Source organism: Hydra vulgaris, chromosome 03 (assembly GCF_038396675.1).
Source record: "Hydra vulgaris chromosome 03, alternate assembly HydraT2T_AEP".
Lineage (NCBI taxonomy): Eukaryota > Metazoa > Cnidaria > Hydrozoa > Anthoathecata > Hydridae > Hydra > Hydra vulgaris.
Window position 1 is genome coordinate 28378736 of NC_088922.1, and position 24292 is coordinate 28403027.

Consider the following 24292-nt stretch of genomic DNA (forward strand, 5'->3'; position numbering starts at 1 on the left):
TATATATATATATGACTACAAATATTTTTATAGCCAACATTTTGATACTAATTTAAAAAATCACATTTATTTGGATCAATTAAAAAAAAAAGTCACCACTAAGACATCTGAGAACATGGTGGGTGTCAAAAATGAAGAGTCTTTTAAAAACATCTTCTTTTAAAACGTTACATTTATAAAAGTTTTTAACAAAATCTTCATTAAATAAGCTCCATTTGAAAAAGATTATTTATGAACTCAACTATAGAGTATATAGATCAGCATTTGCTTACTCATTTTACTGATCTTTATACCATACAGCTTTTTCAGAAAAAGAAAAAAAACAAAAACAAAGAATAATGAAAAAAAAACGTTTGCTGCCCCATCCCAAATCTTCAGTCAATGCAGCAGCACTCTTTTTTAGCAGCAGGCTATAAGATGGTCAATGTATGTACTGAAGACCTTGGAAGTAGGCTATTTCAGTATGACATTACACTGCTTATATATATTTATGTTTATATATGTCTATATATATATATATATATATATATATATATATATATATATATATATATATATATATATACACACACACACATATATATATACACACATATATATATATATACATATATATATATGTGTGTGATTAAAAAATTATCCTAAAACTAGAAAAGTTTCTTACATCAATAGCAGTAGATTGTGCCTCACAATAATCAGGCAGGTCAGTCACAACAATTTCACGCCTTCGTATTAAACTAGTAATAAATAAAACTAGTCATAATATTAAGTGAAATAAATAAGATTAGATGTAATATAATTCTATATTAGAATAAATTTGTAAGATTTAAACATCAGTTAAGATTTTGTTTAAAAATAACATTATATTGGATTTTTGGCAAGAACTGATTTAATTGTTTTGACAGCCAGTACCAAGTAGTGCCTTTACATTTTTCCTGTTGATAATATAGGATTGATTCTAAGATTGTTGATAATATAGGATTGATTCTAAGAATGTTGATAATATAGGATTGATTCTAAGATTGTTGATAATATAGGATTGATTCTAAGAATTGTACACTAAGAGTATGTATAGTTTAAAAATTTAGCAATTAAATGATAATGAAAACATTTTTACAGTTTATAATTTTTTTTTACAGTTTTCTTTTTTTTTTTAAAAAAAAAAAAGCATTAAAAAATTTTAAAGCCATTTTTTCTCCATTAGGGTATAACTATTAATGTGGTGTAGTTTTTGTGAGTTAAAGAGCTTTCCGTTTTCAATTGCTCAAGATAACATTGATTGGGTACAAAACTTTTTGAAAACAAAGAAAGATACATTTTTGGGTAAAAAAAAAACTGTTTTTAATTTTAATGGTAATTAATTTTCTTATTTTTTCTAAAGTCTTAACTTAAACAGCAAATATTCAACATTTAGATCAAATGAACACAACTTAATACTTTAAGTAAAATCACAAACATGAATTCTAAAATAAATAAAAAAATCTTAAAATAAAATTTACATTTTCTCATTTAAAACCACTTTTTATAAAATGCTTATGATGGTCACAGACTTTTAAAGAACTAATTAAAGAACTTTAGAGTAAAAAACATAAACTTTTGCTCCACAAGCTTATAAGTCATTTGTTATATTACTGTGCAAAATAGCAGTGCAAATAACAGAGATGATTTTAGGAAAATATATTTTCTAAGATCATTCATTAAATATGTATTTTAAATAAATTTGTTAAATTAATATTTAATAATAATGAAAGTCAATATTTAGTAATATTTTTAAATAAATTTGACAGGTAATATTTAATAATAATGACAGTCAATATTTAGTAATTTTTTAAAATAAATTCGAAATTTAAACCCAAGCATTACATTGTTGTCAAGACTTGCATTTTTTATAAATATACAATTTATCAAAAATGCAAATACAGTCAACAAATCTTTATAATGGTACATTATTTTCTTTTAAACAAACATCAGATATATGCTATAAAGGATTAACAACAGGGTATTTAGAAACAAATTGTGACATGTTGGTGCACTTGATCACCAGATTTAAGTCCAAAGCTTTTCCATCTACCAAAATAAGTTTTAAAAATATGTTAAAAAAACCACCACTTAAGAGGTACTTTGAAACATAAAATTAAAAAAATTTATAACCATGCATCTTAAATATATAATTATAAATATATATTAATACATTATGCTTTTATACATAAATATAATATAAAGCAAAAGAAGCACAAAGTTCGTCAAATGAAGATCGTCAACAATAGCTCTTATAACATGCTTTAACAAAAGAATTATGAAAAAAGAAAACTAAAAGCAGTTTCTTCTTTGATTAGTTAATCTTCATCGGAAGGAATTCCCAGTTGTATCATAGAGTTTCTAAAATACTGGTCTTCGGTATTTAAAATAGTGTGCTGTACTTGTAAAAACAATTTTTAAATTATTAACTCTGCTGTTTGAATTCCACTTGTTTTAAACTAAGCACGGTATTACCACAATTCAATCAATTTGGGTAATGCTGTAAATTTCAACATAGATCAGAAATTTACTGCATTAGATAAGAAATTTGTGGCGCTTACTCATGAATGCAATATTCAGTTTGGTGATTTTGATGTTGTCTTTTTTATAGAGTGAATCGCTGGATAATTATTGTGAGTTGAATTTTATCGAAAAATTGAGTGCTCTTTAATGCAATTTTTTATTGCATAATTGAAAAAAAATCTCTTTTCTGCAAAATACCAATGTGATAACAGCAGTGCTTACTTCACACAGCTTCAACTCCTTCATTATCTCTGAAAATGAATTTTTTATTGCATAATTGAAAAAAAATATCTTTTCTGCAAAATACTAATGTGGTAACAGCAGTGCTTACTTCACACAGCTTCAACTCCTTTATTATCACTGAAAATGAATCAGAACTACTAATTTTGGGTTGGAACGATACTATCTTTGTTAGTGATTATTGTGACTTTGTAATCAAGTTATTATTGGCTTTTTCAGCAACATTTTTTTGTTTTGTTTTGTTTTTGTTATTCACCTCCCCAAGGCCGAGAAGGCCACTACAGATGAGGAGGCTACTTAATAGTGGTTAACTTCATCCAATGATTTGAGATCAACATTATTCAATACTTTGGTAAAATTTTGTTTAATTATATTTTTTGCATATTGAATAATTGTTGACTTTGATGAATATTTGAAGTCATCGTTATTTTGTGACATATTTGATTTAAGGTTTTCCAAAATTTCTCATTAGTGATACTAAATTTTTATTGCGTCGCTCATCATAATCTACCATCACTACACTTAAATTATTAGATTGCTCCCAAAAATTTGAGAACAAAAACATGTGAACACATTCACTGGTCAGAACTGTTGAGTTATCCTTACTAAACTCCTTAACAGCCAGTTCAATAGGTCTTAATACTTTTAAAACACAAAAACTATTTGCTCCTATGTCCAAAAATGCTTTTTGAATGCAAGGTTTCAATTTTACCTTTTTAATCACAAGGAACCAAAGAGTTCCACTAAGTTTTAATGTAAAGTTTTAGCAACTTTTTATTTTCTTGTTCAAAAACATGTTTTTGCAATATTGAGCTCAAAATGGTTGACAATTTAAAATTTTTTATAAGTTTACCTGAACTATTTAATTATTAAAGACATGATGTCATCTCGAAATATTGTATTGCTGCTTCCATGAGTAGTTTTCTCTATGATATCATTAAAAATGTTGCTGCAATTAAATCTCTTAAGATTGCCATTACAATCATTATCTGAATTATTATCTTCTTCTGAAAAAAGATTCTGAAGGAATACTTTGAAAGTGCTTGCTTTATCACTGTTATCTTCTTCATTTGATTTGTCACTAGAACATGTTTTGCAGTCACAGGTTTATAATTTTTTTAAGAAAAAATAAATTACGGAATACCGTGATTGTGTAGTTGACTGTCTACAGGAACTAACTGTGCATATTTTTGAATTATAGCAGCACCATCGTGAGTAGACACAATTATGTATGTAAAACCTAATTTAAAGTCTGTAATGTTTTGTTTCACTAATTCTTTCGCTGTGAAAGTGTATATATATATTATATATATACATATATATATATATATATATATATATATATATATATATATATATATATATATATATATATATATATATATATATATATATATAACCCTCAGAATTAGGAAAAATAAAGTTAGCAATGAATTGCCGACCTCACACTGTTAAAAGTTGGCATCAGGTCAGCAAAAAAAATTTGACACAAAGGGGTTACCATAAAAACATAGAAATGAGGTCAGCAATTTTTTACCAGCCTCAAACACTTTGAGGTCGGCATTGGCAGATGCCGACCATAATTCCAAAGGCTGTATATATATATATATATATATATATATATATATATATACATATATATATATATATATAATATATATATATATATATATATATATATATATATATATATATATATATACATATATATATATATATACATATATATATATATATATATATATATATATATATATATATATATATATATATATATATACATATATATATATATATATACATACATACATACATACATACATACATATATATATATATATATATATATATATATATATATATATATATATATATATATATATATATATATATATATATATATATATATGTATATATATGCATATATATAAATATATATATATATATATATGTATATATATATATATACATATATATGTATATATACACACATATATATATATATATATATGTATATATATACGTATATATATATATATATGTATATATACATATATATATGTATATATATATATATATGTGTATATATACATATATATATAAATAAATTAGTAAAAAACACTTATCTAACTTTTATCTAACTTTTATCTTATATAGAAGATAAAAGTTAGATAAGTGTTTTTTACTAATTTATTTATTATTGCTCTGTTCTTTAAGAACATTGAGCACTCTATTTGTAAAATACACTAACATAATTTACATATGTATATATATATATATATATATATATATATATATATATATATATATATATATATATATATATATATATATATATATATATATATATATATCTCCATACATATATTGCTGACCTCAAACTATTAGAGGTTGGTATCAGGTCAGAAAAAAAATTTTGACACAAAGGAGTCACCATATATATACAGTGGTGGCCAAAAGTCCTGGAACATCATATTTTATGTTATGAAATCAATATATTTGTGTGAAAAACAATTTATTAGTAAATTTTTTTATTTTTTTCAATAAAATAAGTGTTTATAACAATTTTAAAGATGATAGGTACATGCACATACATGATAAAAGTTCAATATTTAATGGAAGCATAGTTATTGTCAATTACCATTTGGATACATTTTGGCATGCTGTTAACAAGTTTTGTACAATAGTCTGGTGTAATTTTATGGATCCACACTGATTTGATTGCTTTAACTAAATCATTATAGGATCTAGGCTTTTTGGGAGCAACTTTTACTTTCATAATATGCCAACAATTTTCAATAACATTAAGATCTGGTGATGACCCAGGCCAATTTTCAAGGGTTTGAATTCCTTCATCAGCAAACCACTTCTTTACAATTTTGGCTGTGTGGCATGGTGCACCATCCTGTTGGGAATAAGTGCAGTTCAAGATCTGCATGAAAGGTGGCAACTTCTCCTTCATAACATCCAAATAGACTTATTGTGGTATTCTTGGGTATTATCCATAATGGCCCACGTCCTTTGGCAGAATTAGCACCCCAAACCATACAAGACACAGGAGCCTTGACACTGCTAACTGTATATTTTGGCATATATCTACAGTTTTTTGGTCTTCTTACAAAGTTGTTTGTAACATTAAATTGTTTAATACATGTTTCATCAGAAAAAAGAACTTTTGACCAATTTTTGTAGCGCTGACAAAATGTTTTTCGATTTTTTAGGTTTTTTAATGATAAAAAAGGTTTTTTTGCTGGCTTGCATGCCTTCATTTTGAAATCAACCAAAGGCCTTCTTCTAACTGTTCGGTCACTTACTTTTTTCTCAATAAAAATTTCTTTTGAAATCTCGTGTGCAGATAGCCGTGGATTTGCATGGCTGATACATCCAATAAGTTTGTCAGTTCTTGAGGTGGTTGCTCTGGGCCTGCCTGATCTCATCTTTGAAGTAAAATTTAATTGGGGCTCTTCTTTATGCCTTTTTAAAGTTCTACTTACAGTTGATAATGAACAACCAAGTTTTTCAGATATTTCTCTTTGAACTAAACCTTGTTCATATAATGCAGCAATAGTTCCTCTTTTTTTAGGTGAAAGTTCTGGCATAATATAGCTGATAAATTGCTTATGAATAATAAAAAACGATAATAAATTGCGCAATATACAAATATGTAACTATAAACATATTGCTATGTAAAAACAAAAGCATCAAACTTTCAAAATTTATACTTTAGATCAAAAATAAATTTTTTTGGTTGTTAAATGTTTTGTTCCAAGACTTTTGGCCACCACTGTATATGTATATGTATATATATACATATATATATGTATATATACATATATATATATATATATATATATATATATATATATATATATATATATATATATATATCTATAGTTTGTTGTCTTTGGGAAGGGCGGAAGGAAAAAAGTGATTCTTACGCCAACACATTTGTCACTTTTAATTACTTTTGACTTTCGTCCAACACTTGCGTGTTGTCAGAAAGTAAAAACCATTAATTTAATTACAAATTAATCATTTTTTTAAAAAGCCGCAAAAGCGCAAATTTAATTGACCAGAATGTTTTTTAAAACATTCTGAATATTTTTAACATAAACAATGTTTTTATTTTTATTTTTTTTTACTAAAATGTTTTTATTTTTGTTTTTTTTAATAAAATGTTTTTATTTTTATTATTTTTACTGTAAATCATGCACGGAGTGCTGCTACATCGACTATCTTATAGCCTGACTCGCTAGAGAGTGCTGCTACATCGACTGACAAATAGCCTGACTCGCAAGGGAGTGCTGCTATATCAACTGACAAATAGCCTGACTCGCTAGGGAGTGCTGCAACATCGACTGAGGGTTTTACCAAACTATTAGAGGTTGGTATCAGGTAAGAAAAAAAATTTTAACACAAAGGAGTCACCATAAAACATAAAAACGAGGATGGCGATTTTTTGCCGATCTCAAATACTTTAAAGTCGGCTGTTACGTCAGCATTGCCGAATGCCGACCCTAATTGCAAGGGGTGATTGATATATATATATATATATAGATATATATATATATATATATATATATATATATACATAGTTATATATATGTAAACACAAATACCTCTATCTATATCTATATCTATATACATATATATATATATATATATATATATATATATATATATATATATATATATATATATATATATATATATGTAAATTATGTTAGTGTATTTTACAAATAGAGTGCTCAATGTTCTTAAAGAACAGAGCAATAATTAATTAGTAAAAAACACTTATCTAACTTTTATCTTCGACTTGAAGTTTCACCATTGCTGGATCATCAGGAAGAGTTCTCTTCAGTCGAAGAAAACTTCAAGTCGAAGATAAAAGTTAGATAAGTGTTTTTTACTAATTATATATATATATATATATATATATATATATATATATATATATATATATATATATATATATATATATATATATATATTCTAACATCTTCACTTCCAACAACGTTGCAAGCAACTACTATTATAGTTGGAAATTACTGGAAGAGAAAAGATAAAGTTTTTAGAGCAAGATATTGATTAACAGATGACTTAAAAGATTGCAAATTATATGAATCAGGAAAGGAAGATAAAGGAAGCGAATTTCAAAGAATGGTGTTCAAGGAAAAAAAACTAAATGAATAAGAATTTTTGGAGCACTTAGGAACAGTCACAGTAAAAGGATGACACTTATATAGGGTTGCCACTATAATTTTAAGTTTTTCTCTGAGTATTCCCTGAATAAATAACATTATCCCCTGAGTTTATAGTTAGAAACTTTATCAATAAGTTTCTTCTTTGCATTTAATAGTTCTAAAACTAAATCTAACTCCATTGATTCATTTTCTGTTTCGTCAGATTTTCTTTTTGAAGCAGTTGCTTTTTTAGGCATTGTTAAATCATTATTTTTGTCAGCATCTTCAACAGATTAAATAAAATCTTTGTTTAATATACAACATGCTGTTACAAGTAAATTCTTTTTTTTTTTCAATTTCTTCTAATAAGATTGCTCTTTGGTGGTTTGATTCACACTATTTCCTTGAATTAATTTTCTCTGCTAAACTCATTTGTCAATAATAATAATAATAATAATAAAACTTCAATGTAATGTGTTCTTGCGTCTTAAAATAGAAAAATAAGGTTCCCAAAACGACAATGTGACGTAATCACCGTCGTCTTTATTCAAACCGCCTTCACCCGGAGAACACTGGTGAAACTGTATTTCCAAGGATTCTCTCACTTTTCTCTTAAAATAGTCTCCCCCTACTTTACCAGTGTTGTTATTATTCCAGCCAAAGGCACCATGGCAATTTCTGGAATGCCCCGCTATGGCCGAATTTTTCCATTTTCCCACAAAAGTATGTTTTTGATGTTGGCAAATGCGAGTTAAAACCTTGAGTTTTGTTTCACCTACATAGACCTTTCCACACGAACACTCCAGTTTGTAGACTCCTGGGTAAGAGTTGTTGGAAAGTCGAGGCTTGTTTTTTTGAGTTATTAATTGTTGAAGGTTTTTTGGTGATTTAAAAACTGGAGTATAGCCTACACTTTTAAATATCTGTTTTAATTGATTACTTAATTTTGGTACCCATGGTAGAGAAATATAATTTGGTTCTAGTTTTTTGATGTTATTGTTGTTGTTTTGTTGATTATTTTGCTTATTGTTTTTTATTTTTTTGACAATGTTTTGAAGAATTTTTTTATTATAACCATTTTCTGTAAACATTTCTGTTAGAAACTTTAATTCATGATTTATGTGTTCTTTACTGCATAATGCAAAAGCTCTTTGGATAAAACCTTTAAATACACCATAAATTATTTTTGGATCGTGACAAGAATACGGCTTTATTTGCACATTAGTTATTGCATTTTAACGATAGATATTAAAAAGATATGTTCCGGATTTGTTATTTGTTATTGAGAGATCGAGAAAATTTCTCAACTTGTTAAATAATCAACACACAAATATTAAATATACAATTGAAAATGAAGTGATTACGCAATAAATATGCAAAAAGAAAAATGAACAAAATCCATACTGCAACCCAAAAGTAAATAGCAACTGTTTTGGGAGTTTCTCCAGATTTAATTAAGGATGAACCAAAAACAAAAGAGCTGTGTTGCAAAAGTAAACAAGACTTGGATTCATTAATGGAATTAGTTAAAGCAAAATTTGATGTTTCTTCGAAATCAGAAAAAACTTATATTACTGATTTTGGTTCCTGAGAGTTGGAGCATTAACTATGCACAAAACTATTTTTCTGCTTCTCTTAGAATGATAAAAGCTGCAAGGAGTTTGAAACAAATGTGTGGCATAATGGCAGACCATCTAAAAAAGAAGGAAGATCTATTGGTGATAAAGTAAAAAATCAAGTTCATGAATTTTACCAATCAGATGAATACTCTCGAATGTGTCCAGGTATGAAATAGTATGTCTCAATCCAAGTTAATGGTATAAGACAACATTTTCAAAAAAGACTTCTATTAGTTAATATAAAAGAACTTTATTTAGAGTTCATTAAAATTTCAGTTGACGTCAAGATTGGGTTTTCTAAGTTTTGTGAACTTAGACCTAAGTGGTGTATTCCTATTGGAGGTGCTTTAGGTCTCCATTCAGTATGTGTTTGTGAATACCACCAAAATGCAAAACTTTCAGCATTAAAAATACCAGATATTTTAGACTATAAAGACCTCTTGACATTAGTTGCATGTGACTTAACAAATTGAGATTGCATGCTGCACAGTTGCCCATAATAACTGCCCAGATACCAACACACTTAAAGAGTATCTTACTGGTTTATTTGATAAGCACAGCACGGAAGAAATCACCTTTAATCAGTGGCAAAAAGCCAACAAAAAACATGATAAGGTTACACTAACTCTTCCAGTGGATGATTTTATTGAAAAAGCTTGTCAACAAATAGACCAATTAAGAGATCATCATTATATAGCCAAAAATCAAGCAGGATATTTGCAGCATCTAAAAAATAACATTACCAAGTAATCATATTTTAGCAATATTAGACTTTGCTGAAAATTACAGTTTTTTAATTCAAGATGCAGTACAAGGTTTCCATTGGAACAACAGTCAAGCAACATTGCATCCTTTTGTTATTTACTATATAGAAGAAAATATGATAAAATGTAAAAGTGTTTGTATTATTTCAGATCATTTGCAACACAATACAAACTCAGTTCATTGTTTCATTTATGAAGTAATAAAACATTTAAAAGAGTTGATGCCTTACTTTAACCACTGCATTTATCTAAGTGATGGTGCAGGTTCACAATATAAAAATTATAAAAACATATCTAATTATGTCACCATGAACTAAATCATAAAGTATCTGCAGAATGGCATTTTTTTGCCACATCACATGGAAAGAGTGCTTGTGATGGCGTTGGGGGCTCTGTCAAAAGACTTGAAGCTAGGGCCAGTTTACAATCACTAACAGATCCTATCAATTCACCTGAAAAAATGTATGATTGGTGTAAACAAAATATTAAAGGAATATATTTTCAATACATTTCAAATGATGCAATTGTATTACATTGTATAAAGTTTAAATTAGAAGAACGTTATGCTACTTGTTCAACAATTCCAGGAACAAGAAGCCACCATTGTTTTATACCACAATCATTAACTACTTTACAGATGAGACGGGTGTCATTTGATAATATGTATACTAATGTAAATGTTTCTAAAATGCATCATATGGTTCCACTTTCTTCTCTTTCACCAGGAATTAATATAGCATGTGTTTATGATGCAAAATGGTTTTTAGGCAATATTGTGGAAATATCTGAAGAAAATAAAGATGTTCTTATCAAGTTTATGAAGCAGTCTATTTTGTTAAACACTTTTACTCGGCCACATAAAGAAGATATTTGCTGGGTTCCAATAACGCACATTTTATGCAAAATTTCATCTTTAAAAGTTCAATCAACAACTGGTAGATGCTATGAACTATCAGCTCAAGAAAAAACTGAAATATTACATTTGTACAATAGCATAAGTAACATAATTAAATAACAATTTATCAAAATTATTATAAATTCGATTTATTTGTTTTAAACATAGTTTTTTAGCAAAAATTTATTTGAAAGATGCAATGTTTATTGATTGTTTATTAGATAATATTTTTTATTACATAATCAACTTGTGCATTGTGTTGACAAATCAAATAACTTATATAAATTATTATAATAACTTGGTATAAGTTGTAATCTAAATTTGAACATGATAATGAAATAAGTCAAACTAATGGGGAGGGGTGGAATAGTGAGTGTATTGGAAAAATATTACAAAATTTATGGCCATGGTATTAAATATTGGTTGGTAAATTAGACTAGAAAGTCTTTTTTTTCATTTTAACCTAATAGGCTACTTATAAGTTTTATATTAGTCTTTTTACTGTCTGACATTTAAAACTAAATTTCACAGTTTTTATATGTCTATGTTTAGTGGTGTGTTTTGGTATTAAGGCACAGAGATAAAACCAGACACACCGTGTAATAAAAAGTGCCCGATTACAAATTTTTTCTAAGTTCAAGGCAAAAATGTGCATGTTAAAAAGTAAATGCTTGGGATAGGGGGGAGGGGGCAGGTAGAAGCTAGGGCTATTTAAAAACTGAGTTTAATTCAAGCTTAATTAAAAACTTATTTCTAGTACTTGTTGTGAAATACTTTTGAATTCATACATACTTTGTGTTAGAATATATAACACAAACTAAAGTACAACAATAACTTTGTTTTTATTGTTTTTTATGCATTTTGGGCAATTTTCATTGTTCTGACTTTGTAACTTCCCCATGAGTACCCACTATTTTTCTTTCTGAAATCACTGAAATAAAGTCTATTAAATTAGAAGAAAAAAAATAATTATTAAAACCAGTGTTGGTCCTTGGTTACCGGTGGTTTGAAGTGGAGGCACATTTTCCTAAGATTTAGCTGCAGCAATTTTTAGAAGTCTATAATTTTTTACTGATTTGTATCTTATCAGTAAATTTTTAAAAATTTGGAAGCCTGCCATATATAGAAACTAAAAAAGTATGTCTTTTCACTTCTTAAATTGCAGATTTTGTATATTGACTCATCAAAAATCAACTTTTTATATTTGCAAACAATTTTTTAGCTTTTTTAGGTAGCCAAAAAATGTGACATTTGAGAATTCAATGTCAAAGTTTTTTTAAAGAAAGTCAAGAGTTGTATACAATAAAAAAAGCTAGAAGGTTTTCTGAAATTTTATTTTTAAAATATAGAGCATCAAAGTATGAACAAGACATGTTTTTGCTACTGAAGTTTTTATTTTTGGAAAAATCAGAAATTTCAAACAACTGTACCTTATGTACCACAAAAGATTTTATGCTGAAATTTTCAGGAACTGCTTTTCTCATAGATATTAATAAACCTACTAAGTTTCATCAAAATCTGAGGGAGTCCATGTTGGACCTTGGTCCAGTTAGCATGGAATGACTCATAGAAAGTTCTTTAAAAAACTTCCAATTTGTATTAGGCCCATCCATAGATGCTTGGATCATTTTTGATAAGTCCAGGCATTCTATTTCTTTATTAAAACCTTTTAGTATATGCGCTGCAGAAGAGTGTCTAAGAAAAACTGAATTCGAATATTGCACATTAACCTGGTTTTCTAGAGTATTCCAAAATCTAACAATATCCATTTTGACAATTTTGTGTAACTTTGTTTAAACTTTCATCAAACGAGACAACATAACATGGTGAACTTTTGATGGTTTCAAGAAGTAACGATTTAAAATATGGTGCTAACCCAAAATTAATCATACACCCTATTTTTGTTCTTCCTAATGTTAGTCCTTTTGCAACTTTACTATTTGGAAACATACTAGTAAATAATTGGCTTGTATTAGCGGAAGCATTGTTTGACAATCCATACATAGCAGTTGCAAGAGCCCATTTAATTTCAGATCTTGTTTCTTCATTAGAAGCAACAACAAGTTCTAAAGTTCTTTGACCTACTGCCAGAGGTACTGTTGGTGTTATAGTAGAATTTTTTACAACAAGTTTGAAAAAGTGACTTCTGGATTTAGCTAAAACATTAACTTGGTGCTTTTTACCTTCATTATGACTCTTAACTGCCTGAACTCCCATATTTGACAAGTTAAAGGTTTTGCAGCAACTGCTACATCTAGCAAATTTATTGTCATTAGTCTTTACAAGCCATTCTTTATACTCTGGGTGAGTAAGCCAATCATTTGAAAAAAATGTTTGATCCATTTTATTTATTATAATAACTCTGAAAAAATGCATTCTTCTTACAACCATATTATATATTTATAGATAAAATGATTACAAATTATAAAATTGAATATAATATATTTTTATATTATTTTATTTAGGGTCCATCCATAAAACACATCACGCAAATAGGGTTGTGGTCAAGATAAAAAGGGAGAAAGCACAAGGGAAAGGAAGGGGGTTATCAGAAAAGGATGTCACTTTCTAGATTTTTTATTTCAATGTTTTTATGAAGTTATATTGAGATAATATTTTTTATTTTATTTTTCAAAAGCGTGGCACCAGTCTCAAACATGAGATTAAACCAAACCAAATTTAAAATAAATTGTACAATTATATAAAAATTACTAATAATATACATTATGAACTTTAACTAGTTTAAACTATTGTAAATAATTTGATAAATAACTATTTTACAAAAATGGGGGGGGGGGGGGGGGAATTTCCCTGAGTATTCCCTGATTTAAAAAAAAAAAATTCCCTGAGTTTTCCAGGTTTTCCCTGGTTGAGTGGCAACCCTGTTATATAAATGATGCATAAAACAAAAACGAATTTTAGTAGATGGTATAAGAGACACTAGCTCTTTAGAGCAATGCCCATTATAGTATTAATAGAAAAGAGAAAGAGAATCAACATTACAACGATGTAATAATGGTTGGAGGTTTGCTGCAAGAGCAGGTCCAACTATGTTTACAATGCATTTTTGCACCTTGTCTAAAAGAGTAAGGGCATCATTAGAAGATCTGCCCCAGATATGGCAACAATATTCCATACATGGACAGATTTGAGATTTATATAGATAAAGTATAGAATCTTGAATAAGAAAGTAGCAAGCATGATAAAGAGATGCAACCATAGCAGATGCTAATTTTACAATCAATTTAATATATGGTTTCCAAGAAAGATCGGATGTAAGAGTTAATCCTAGAAGACGAAGGGTTAATGACTCATCGAGTATATTACTGCTCATAAATATAGGAAGATCTAGATAATTGCGATAACGATTAACTGAAAAAAAAATTGGGTTTTATCTGAGTTAAAGTTCACCAGTCCACTAAGAACCCTGTGCTGTAGCAGAAGTGAGATCCTTTTAAGGCTCAAATGCAACCTCAAGCAATCAGAGAGTGTTGGTTTCTCATCAAGACAAGAATAAATGGTAGTATCATCAGAGAACAATGCCACCTTAGATGTGAGAATATCTGAAAGATTGTTAATGTAAATTAAAAAGAGTATAGGGCCAAGGATAGAACCTTGAGGAACCCCTGAAGTTACAAGATATAAAGAAGAGTGCTCTCCATCAAAGACAACTTTTATACTAGGATTGGTAAAGAAGAATTCAATAGCCTTAAAGATTTTACCTGATACACCATAACAACTCTCGGAATTAGGGTCGGCATTCGGCAATGCCGACATAACTGCCAACCTGAAAGTTGCATTTGAGATCGGCAAAAATTTGCCGATCTCGATTCTATGTTTTATGGTTAAACCTTTGTATCAAATAATTTTTGCCGACCTAATGCCGACCTCAAAAAGATTGAGGTGGCCAAATTATTGCCGACCTCATTTTTCCTAATTCCGAGAGTTGCCATAAGAAGAAAGCTTATGGAGAAGATAAGCATGCCAAACTTTAAAAAAGACTTTAGGAATGTAAAGAGCAATAACCTTAACCTCTCTACATCTATCTAATGCACGAAAAAACCTATCAGTTGTTACCATTAACAAATCAGCAGTAGAACGAGAAGACCAAATTCCACATTGATAATCAGAAAGTAAATTATTAGATTCAAGATGAGAGATTAAGTATTTGCTAATTAAAGACTAAAAAACCTTGCTTATGATAGTAAGAAGACTAATAGGATTGTAGTTAAACAAGTCAGATCGCTTCCCAGAGTTTTTGAAAATAGGGATAACAGATGCCAGCAGCAGGCTGGAAAACAAGGCTTTGATTTGTTAAATAGTTTTAAAAGTATAAACAGCTTTGGAGAACATTTCTGCAAGACTATAACAGGACCACAAGTTGTAGGCAAGTCTAAGCAGGAAATGTCAAGCAATGGATCAACCTGTTTGTTGCCTATGTCAGGTAGAACGCGACTAGTGGAATCAAGAGATAATATTAATGAGATGTTTTTAGCAAACAATTCAGCTTTGTCTTTAGGTGAGGTGAAAAAATCTAAACCATGGAAGATAGTTGGAATAACAAATTTGTCCTTATTATAGATACAGTTAAAGATTCTCCATAAGTCACAAGTGCAAAATTTTTGAGAAGAGAGGATAATCATGGAGAAGAGTGAAGCTTGGCTTAATATCCCCAGTAGGAAACAAAAGATTTCATGCCAGCCTCAATCAAAGATACATAAGAAGCACATTTGTCAGCAGGAAGATGAAAGATTTCTACTCAAGAGCCTTCACAAAAAAAATTACGGAAAGAGTCCCAGTGATATTTTGTGACCTGAAATTAGTGGGTAAATAGACCTCTGTTTTGTGGAGAATTGTTTTGCTGATACCTATGAAAGTAATGGTTACTATTGGAAATTGCAGCAGCACAATGAGAGTAAAACTACGGGGAAGAGTCAAGCTTGACTTTATATCGCCAAGAGGGACGAAAAGATTTCATACCAGCCTGAATCAAAGATACATAAGAAGCACATTTGTCAGCAGAAGGATGAAAGAAAATGGTTTTAAAGAGATCAAAACGTGATCAGAAGCAGCTAAGGGTGAATGTGGAGAAACTAAGCACTGACTAGGTTCAGAAACAAGACTTAAGTCGAGTAGAGAAAGTAAATAATTCAGATTGTCTGGAAAATGAGTTGGAAAGTTGAATATTTGTGTTAGAGAGTGAGAATAACAAAAGTTGTGGGCCTTAAAGCCTACAGAGCCACTAACACTATAGCTAAGCCATTCAATGAAATGAGCATTAAAGTCACCAACAACAACAATATTGGCTGAAGGAGAAAGAGAATGAGCTTGGTGAATTTTTATCAGAAATAACAATAAAAAGAGTGCAGCCTTGAGATTAAGGAGAGTGATATAATGCAAAGAAAAAGGCAATAAAGTGAAGTGGCGCTATACGAAAGCACATAAAAGACTAGTCTGTAAATTAAATACCAAATTCTTATAAATGCAGATTAATACAAATCATATTATATATATATAAATCATATATATATATAAATCATATATATATATATATATATAAATCATATATATATATATATAAATCATATATATATCTATATAAATCATATATATATATATATATATATATATATATATATATATATATATATATATATATATATATAGTATATATATATATATATATATATATTATGTATATATATATATATATATATATATATATATATATATATATATATATATATATATATATATATATATATATATATATATATATATATTATACATATATATTATGTATAAATTTATATATATATATATATATATATATATATATATATATATATATATATATATATATAAATATATATAATATATATATGTAAATATATATATATATATTATATATATATATATATATATATATATATATATAATATATATATATAAATATATATATATATATATATTATATATATTTAAGGGGTAAACAGACTCTATCTGTTGACAAGCCTCACACCCCTTCTTCATCTATTAGGCGCAGATGTACTTTAAATACATTGTTACCAGTTTAGGATGTTAAATACTGTATCTTCTTGACTCAAGGCATGGATTTTACTTGTGTCTCCGTTTTTATGACTAGACAACTCATTTTATTATCTCCTATTGATGGTAGAGCTCTAAAACTCAGTTTCATGGTTCTGAGGCCAGCTGGTAGTCAGGTTTTAAAAACTCTGCGTTAGCTCTCTAAAAGGCTGATTCCACCAACAGCTGAAGAATATCGAAGTGTTAACAGTGCCATGTTGCGCATGGATGGTGTCCCTGTTTGTACTTTTGGTGCGCATTGCGGAGGCGACATTTGGAGCCCTTTGTTATGGCTTAGGGTTATTAATAGTAATGAAGCAATTACTTGGGATATTGAGCAGCGTTCTGAGTACTATCTATGCTTTGAGTCAAGTTCTCCAACAAATTTAAAAATGAATGAAGTATCAAAAACTATAATACACAAAAAACCATCACCATCACCAAGTTCTCTAAACCTATCATTCACTGATATTAGTGGTCTTCGAAGTAACTTTTCTTCTGTTGAATCTTATCTCTTGCAAAGTTCACCAGACCTACTTGCTCTTTGTGACACTAATTTGAGTTCAGCTATCTCATCTTGCAGTCTTAGTGTTGATGGTTATCTTCCTTCAATTCGTAAAGACTCAAAGTCACATGCTTTGCCTGGGTGTTTACATTCGTAAGAATTTACCCATTTGTCATGAAACTAGGTTTAAATCCATAGAAAATTCTTTCATGTGCTTTTGTTTAGCACCACTTCACTCTATTGCCTTTCTCTTTGTTCTATATTGCTCTCCTTTATCTCAAAACTGCACTCTTTTTGATGTTATTTCTGATCATATTGACCAAGCCCTCTCTCTTTATCCATAAAGTTGTTGTTGATGACATTAATGCTCACCACTCTGAATGGCTTGGCTCTAGTGTCAGTAATTCTGCAGGCATTAAAGCCCACAACTTTTGCCTTTCTCAATCCCTAACTCAAATAGTCAACTTTCCAACTCACTTTCCAAACAGCTTGAATCATTTACCTTCTCTACTCGACATATGTCTTGTTTCTCATTCTAGTCAGTGCTCAGTTTCTCCACATTCACTCTTAAGTGCTTCTGGTCACAGTTTGATCTCTCTAAAACTAATATCTCATTCTTCTTCATCACCTGAATACCCCTATTATCGTACCTCTTACAACTACAAGACTGACTGGGATTCTTTCTGTGATTTTCTTCGTGATGACCCTTAAGTAGAAATCTTTCGCCTTCCTGTCAACAAATGTGCTTCTTACATAACTTCGTGGATTTAGACTGGCATGGAATCTTTTGTTCTCTCTCAACAATTCCAGGTCAAGCCTCCCTCTCCTCCACGGTTTTCTCACACTGTTCTGCTGCGATTGCCAATCAAACTGTTACTCCCATATCTATCAGCAAAACATTTCTCCAGAAAACAGACGTCTGTTTATTATTGCTAGAAACTATTGTAAAAAAGTTTTGTCTAACGCCAAAGCCCGCTATTCTCAGGTAAAGGTTGAGAGATTAAGGCCATCACTGTTGACATTTCAAAAGCTTTTGATAAAGTTTGGCATGCTTGTCTTCTCCATAAGCTTTCTTCTTATGGTGTATCTGGCAACATCTATAAAATTATTGAACCCTTCCTTTCCAATCGTAGTATAAAAGTTGTCCTTAATGGACAGCACTCTTCTTCTTATTCTGTAACTTCAGGGGTTCCTCAAGGTTCTATCCTTGGCCTTATACTCTTTTTAATTTACATTAACAATCTTCCAGATATTCTCACATCTAAGCTGGCATTGTTTGCTGATGATACTACTATTTATTCTTGTAGTGATAAGAAACCAACACTCTCTGATTGCTTGGAGGGGGCATTTGAGCTTGAAAAAGATCTCACTTCTGCTACAGCATGGGCTCACAGTGGCTGGTGAACTTCAATACAGATAAAACTCAATTTTTTTCAGCTAATCGTTATTGCAATAATATAGATTTTTCTATATTTATGAAAGGTGATGTACTCAATGAGTCATCCACTCTTCATCTTCTAGGATTAACTCTTACTTCCAATCTTTCTTGGAAACCATATATCAAATCTGTTGCAAAATTAGCATTTGCTAAAGCCCAATCTCTTTATTGAGCTCGACACTTTCTTACTTTGGAATTTTATTCTCTATCTCTATAAATCTCAAATTCGGCCTTGTATGGAATACTGTTGCCATATCTGGGGTGGATCTTCTAATGATGTCTTTTTTTTTATATACAAGATGCAAAAACGCATTGTAAACATAGCTGGACCTGCTCTTGCAGCCAACCTCTAACCATTATCACATCGTAGTAATGTTGTTTCTTTTTCTCTTTTCTACAAATACTATAATGGGCACTGCTCTAAAGAGCTAGCGCCTCTTTTGCCATCTACTAAAATTCATTCTTGTGTTACTTGTCATTAAATTAAGTCTCATCCTTTTTCTGTGACTGTTTCTAAGAGCTCCAAAAACTCTTATTTATCTAGTTTTTTTCTTTGAACATCAGTTCTTTGGAATTCGCTTCCTTCATCTTGCTTTCCTGATTCATATAATTTGCAATCCTTTAAGTCGTCTATCAATCGTTATCTTGCTCTACAATCTTCATCTTTTCTCTTCCAGTAACTTCCAACTTAATTAGTGGTTGCTTGTAGCCTTGTTGGAAGCGAAGATGTTTAAAATATATATACATATATATATATATATATATATATATATATATATATATATATATATATATATATATATATATATATACATATATGTATGTATATATATATATATATATATACATATATATATATATATATATATATATATATATATATATATATATATATATATATATATATATATATATATATATATATATATATATATATATATGATAAACTAGGTACTATAAACATTAACAATAAAAATAATTGTTAATTATTAGAATTATTAGAGTTAATTGTTTAATTATTTTTGAACAACATTATTTATGTCCTAATTCAGAACCCTGCAATGAGTGTAAATGTTCATTAAAATGCTCCTCACTATAGAAATAAAGTATTTAAAAACAAAACTTCTTACCTTGGATATGCTGGACCACATATAATTTGAAAACAATTGCCAAGTGCCGAACCAGTACTATAAGGATTTTCGCATTTTTCTCCGCGGCGTGCAGCCCAAGTACCTTTTATCTACAAATACTTATTTATATTTTTCATTTGATTTCTATTTATTTTAATTGTATAGAAAAAAAATAAAATGTCTTTAAAATTAATTAAAAAATGGTCTTACATCTTCATTTGTTGTAAGATTTGAAGATACCAAATAAGAATGAAATCCAGCAAGTCCGACAACAGACCAAACTGAGAAGAAACAAATAACTGCAACCATTGCAGTGCTTAAAAACATCAAGGAAAATTGTAAAATTGTATTTTAATACCTACAATTATATAATTATACCTACAATAATATAAACATGGCCACTGCGTGGATAATTAAGTTGTGCACAACACTTCTTGGGACAAGGTTCAAAATCAGAACTAAATTTGTTTATAGCTGCAGTATGTTTTTTTCAAAGTTTACTAGTTTATGTGTTATGTGGATTATGGGGATTTTTTCTTATAAAATTTATATATAATAATATTGTATGGACTATGTGGATTTTAAAAATAAAAAATTATATTGTAAAAAAAAAAACTTGAATTAAGGAATGAAATTTCGTATAGTATAATAAATATTAATACTATTATTATTATTATGTTTATCATTTTTATCTACTATTACATATTATTGTCATTAATATCAGGTTTTTACTTCAGATTAGTTTATTACTATTTATTAATGACCTTGAATTGTAATTATAACCTCTTTTCAAAATCATGTATATATAGTTTTTTTTAAGAAAAGTATATTATATATGTGTGTGTGTATATATATATATATATATATATATATATATATATATATATATATATATATATATATATATATATATATATATATATATATATATATATATATATATATATGTATATATATATATATATATATATATATATATATATATATATATATATATATATATATATATATATATATATATATATGTATATATATATATATATATATAATAATAATACTGTTTTTGTATTATGCAGTATTTAATCATGGATAAAAAGATAGTAGGCAGAAACAATATTGGTAGAGTAATCAAAGATTATGAAAAGAAACTCATTAATTTGATGAAATTGAATGATTATAGAAGATAATTAGATGATTATAGAAGATAATTAGATTAGAATAATTAAGTTTAAATAAGAATTAAATTTGACAATGAAATTTCATAAGAACTCAGTTGTAAAGGACATGGCTGCTAAGAAAAAGGGGATAATTAAAGTTAAATAAGATGCCATTGATGTTGATGCTAAATTTATGAAAAGCATTTTGACAGAGTAGCTACATATTCTAGGGTGGACAAAGTAGTCACAGAACAGAAAAAAAAAGCAAACAGAAAGACAAAAAATAATCTCAAGAAGAAATAAACCCATGTAAATCTACTTTTGAAATAAAAAAATCTTGCACCAGGCAGTAGCTCTTATAAGGATGAGAATATTGAAGAAGTTAGGACCAGAGACAGAATAGGAAACAAAGAAGAATAGTTAAATGTGGCATAGATATCCACGTTCCTCATGACTAAGATGTGACCAGGGTTCCTGCCCTGGCCCCGGCTAAAATTGAGACTTTTTGCAAACCCGGCCCTGGCAATATTAAATGATTTAGCATGAGTTGATAGGGGCTAAAAATATATTATAATTTTATACTTACATTTACTATTTATTAAATACTGGCGTATATTTATATATTTTTAAATTATAATTTACTTCCAACAATGTTGAAAGCAACCACTATTAAGTTATGAGTTACTTAAAAAGCGAGGATAGATTAAAAAGCTAGGAAACAGTTAACTGAAGACTTAAAAAGTTGTAGGTTGTATAAAAAAGGAAAACATGAAGATGGGTAAAAATTTTATAGCATGAAGGAACAGATACAGTAAAAGGATGCAATTTGTTGGTTTATTGTAATAGAGACGATAGCTTGTTTGAGAATCATTGACCATGATTACAGAAACAGAATAAATTAGGAAGGCTAAAGCCTGAAGATAATGATGAAGTTAATGAAAATAATGATAATGATGATGAGGGTCATGTTGACAATAATGATGATGATGATAGAAATGATTATCATGTTGACGATAATGATGATGATGACAATAATGATGATGATAATGATGATCATGTTGATCATAATGATGTTTATATATGCATATATATACAAAATATAACAATAATTTTGAATAAAAAAAATATAATTTAGAATGCATAAGTGTTAATGCAACCCCGGTCGCAAACTCGGCCCCTGCCCTAACTATATTTTATCAAGCCTGGCCCCTTCCTGGTTAAAAATCAACCCGGATCACTTACTACTCATGACACAAAAGAACGACAGCAAAAGATGGATAAATTTTTTTGTGAATCTCTTACACAATCATTCACATGAGGTGACTACAAAGTGCTAGTTCAGCTTTGTCTACTCATAATAACTAAGGGATCTGAACTAAAGAACTTCAAGATGCTCTATCCTGGTGCCCTTCACAAAGCAAGGTGTATGAGTAAACTGCTTTATATTCTACAGATTGTGCTTCTGTCTGGACAGATCAAATAAAATTTTCCAAAAGCTGAAATTGTTACTCGCAACCAAATAAGAAAATTGTAATGATTTGTTGTGTTCTTAGTTTCAGTTTATGTGCAGTGGTGGCTTGCTTGTCCTGTAACAGCTAACACACCAGTAAATGATTTGATTTTAGTAAAAATTGTGAATGAGAAATTTAGAGAACCAAGTTCTCTAAATTTATCATTTATTACTAATACTCTAATATTCATTTTATTTTGAGACTTATCTCTTACAAAGTTCACCAGACCTAATTGCTCTTTGAGAGACTAATTTGAGCTTGGCTGTCTCATCTTATGATCTTAGTGTTGATGGTTATCTTCCTTTATTTTGTAAAGATTCCAATAGTCACATGCTTGGCCTGAGCAATTATATTGTAAGAATTCAACCATTTGTTGGGAAATTAGGTTTGAATCCGCTGACTTCTCTTTAATGTGCTTTCGAAGCACCACTTCTCTCTAATGCCTTCCTCTTTGTTCTATATCGCTCTCCTTCATCTCAAAACTGCACTCTTTTTGAGGTTATTTCTGATCAAATTGACTGAGCCCTATCTCTTTATTCTTCAGTTAATATTGTTTTTGTTGGTGACTATAATACTCATCACACTGAATGGCTTGGCTCTAGTGTCAGTGACTCTGCAGGCGTTAAGGCCCAAACTTTTGCCTTTTTCAATCTCTAACACAAATAGTCAACTTTCCGACTTGCTTTCCAAAACAATCTGTATCATTTGCTTTTTCTACTCAACTTATGTCTTGTTTCTGAACCTAGTCAGTGCTTAGTTTCTCCACATTTACGCTTAGATGCTTCTCATCATGGTTTGATCTCTCTAAAACTATTATCTCAATTTTCTTCATTATCAGAATCCCCCTGTGATAGTACTGCTTACAACTACCTTAAAGCTGACTGGGACTCTATCTGTGATTTTCTTTGTGATGACACTTGGGTAGAAATCATTCATCTTCCTGCTAACAAATGTGATTCTTATGTAACTTCTTAGATTCAGGCTGGCATAAAATCTTTTATTCCCTCTTGGCGAATCCAAGTCAAGCCTCACTCTTCTCCATGGTTTTCCTCTCATTGAGCTGTTGTAATTTTTAATCCTAACCATTCTAAAAATTCTCCAGAAAACAGATGTCTGTTTACTATTTCTAGAAACCATTGTAAAAAGGCTTTGTCTAATGCAGTAGCGCTATTCTCAGGTCACATAATAACATATTTCATCTCAAAAATTAGGCTCTTGTGAC

General features: G+C 28.9%; 1 protein-coding gene across 2 annotated transcripts in view; it reads right to left on the bottom strand.

The window, feature by feature from the left end:
* LOC100211263 (palmitoyltransferase ZDHHC14) overlaps positions 1 to 24292 on the bottom strand; it is a 108959-nt gene that overhangs the window by 20603 nt on the left and 64064 nt on the right. For both annotated transcript variants that reach the window (XM_065792876.1, XM_065792877.1), the window contains exons 7-9: positions 20613 to 20715; positions 20403 to 20512; positions 665 to 737 (exon numbers count right to left, since the gene is read on the bottom strand). In XM_065792876.1, the coding sequence (XP_065648948.1) occupies positions 665 to 737; positions 20403 to 20512; positions 20613 to 20715 (286 nt within the window). The remainder of the gene's footprint in view (positions 1 to 664; positions 738 to 20402; positions 20513 to 20612; positions 20716 to 24292) is intronic.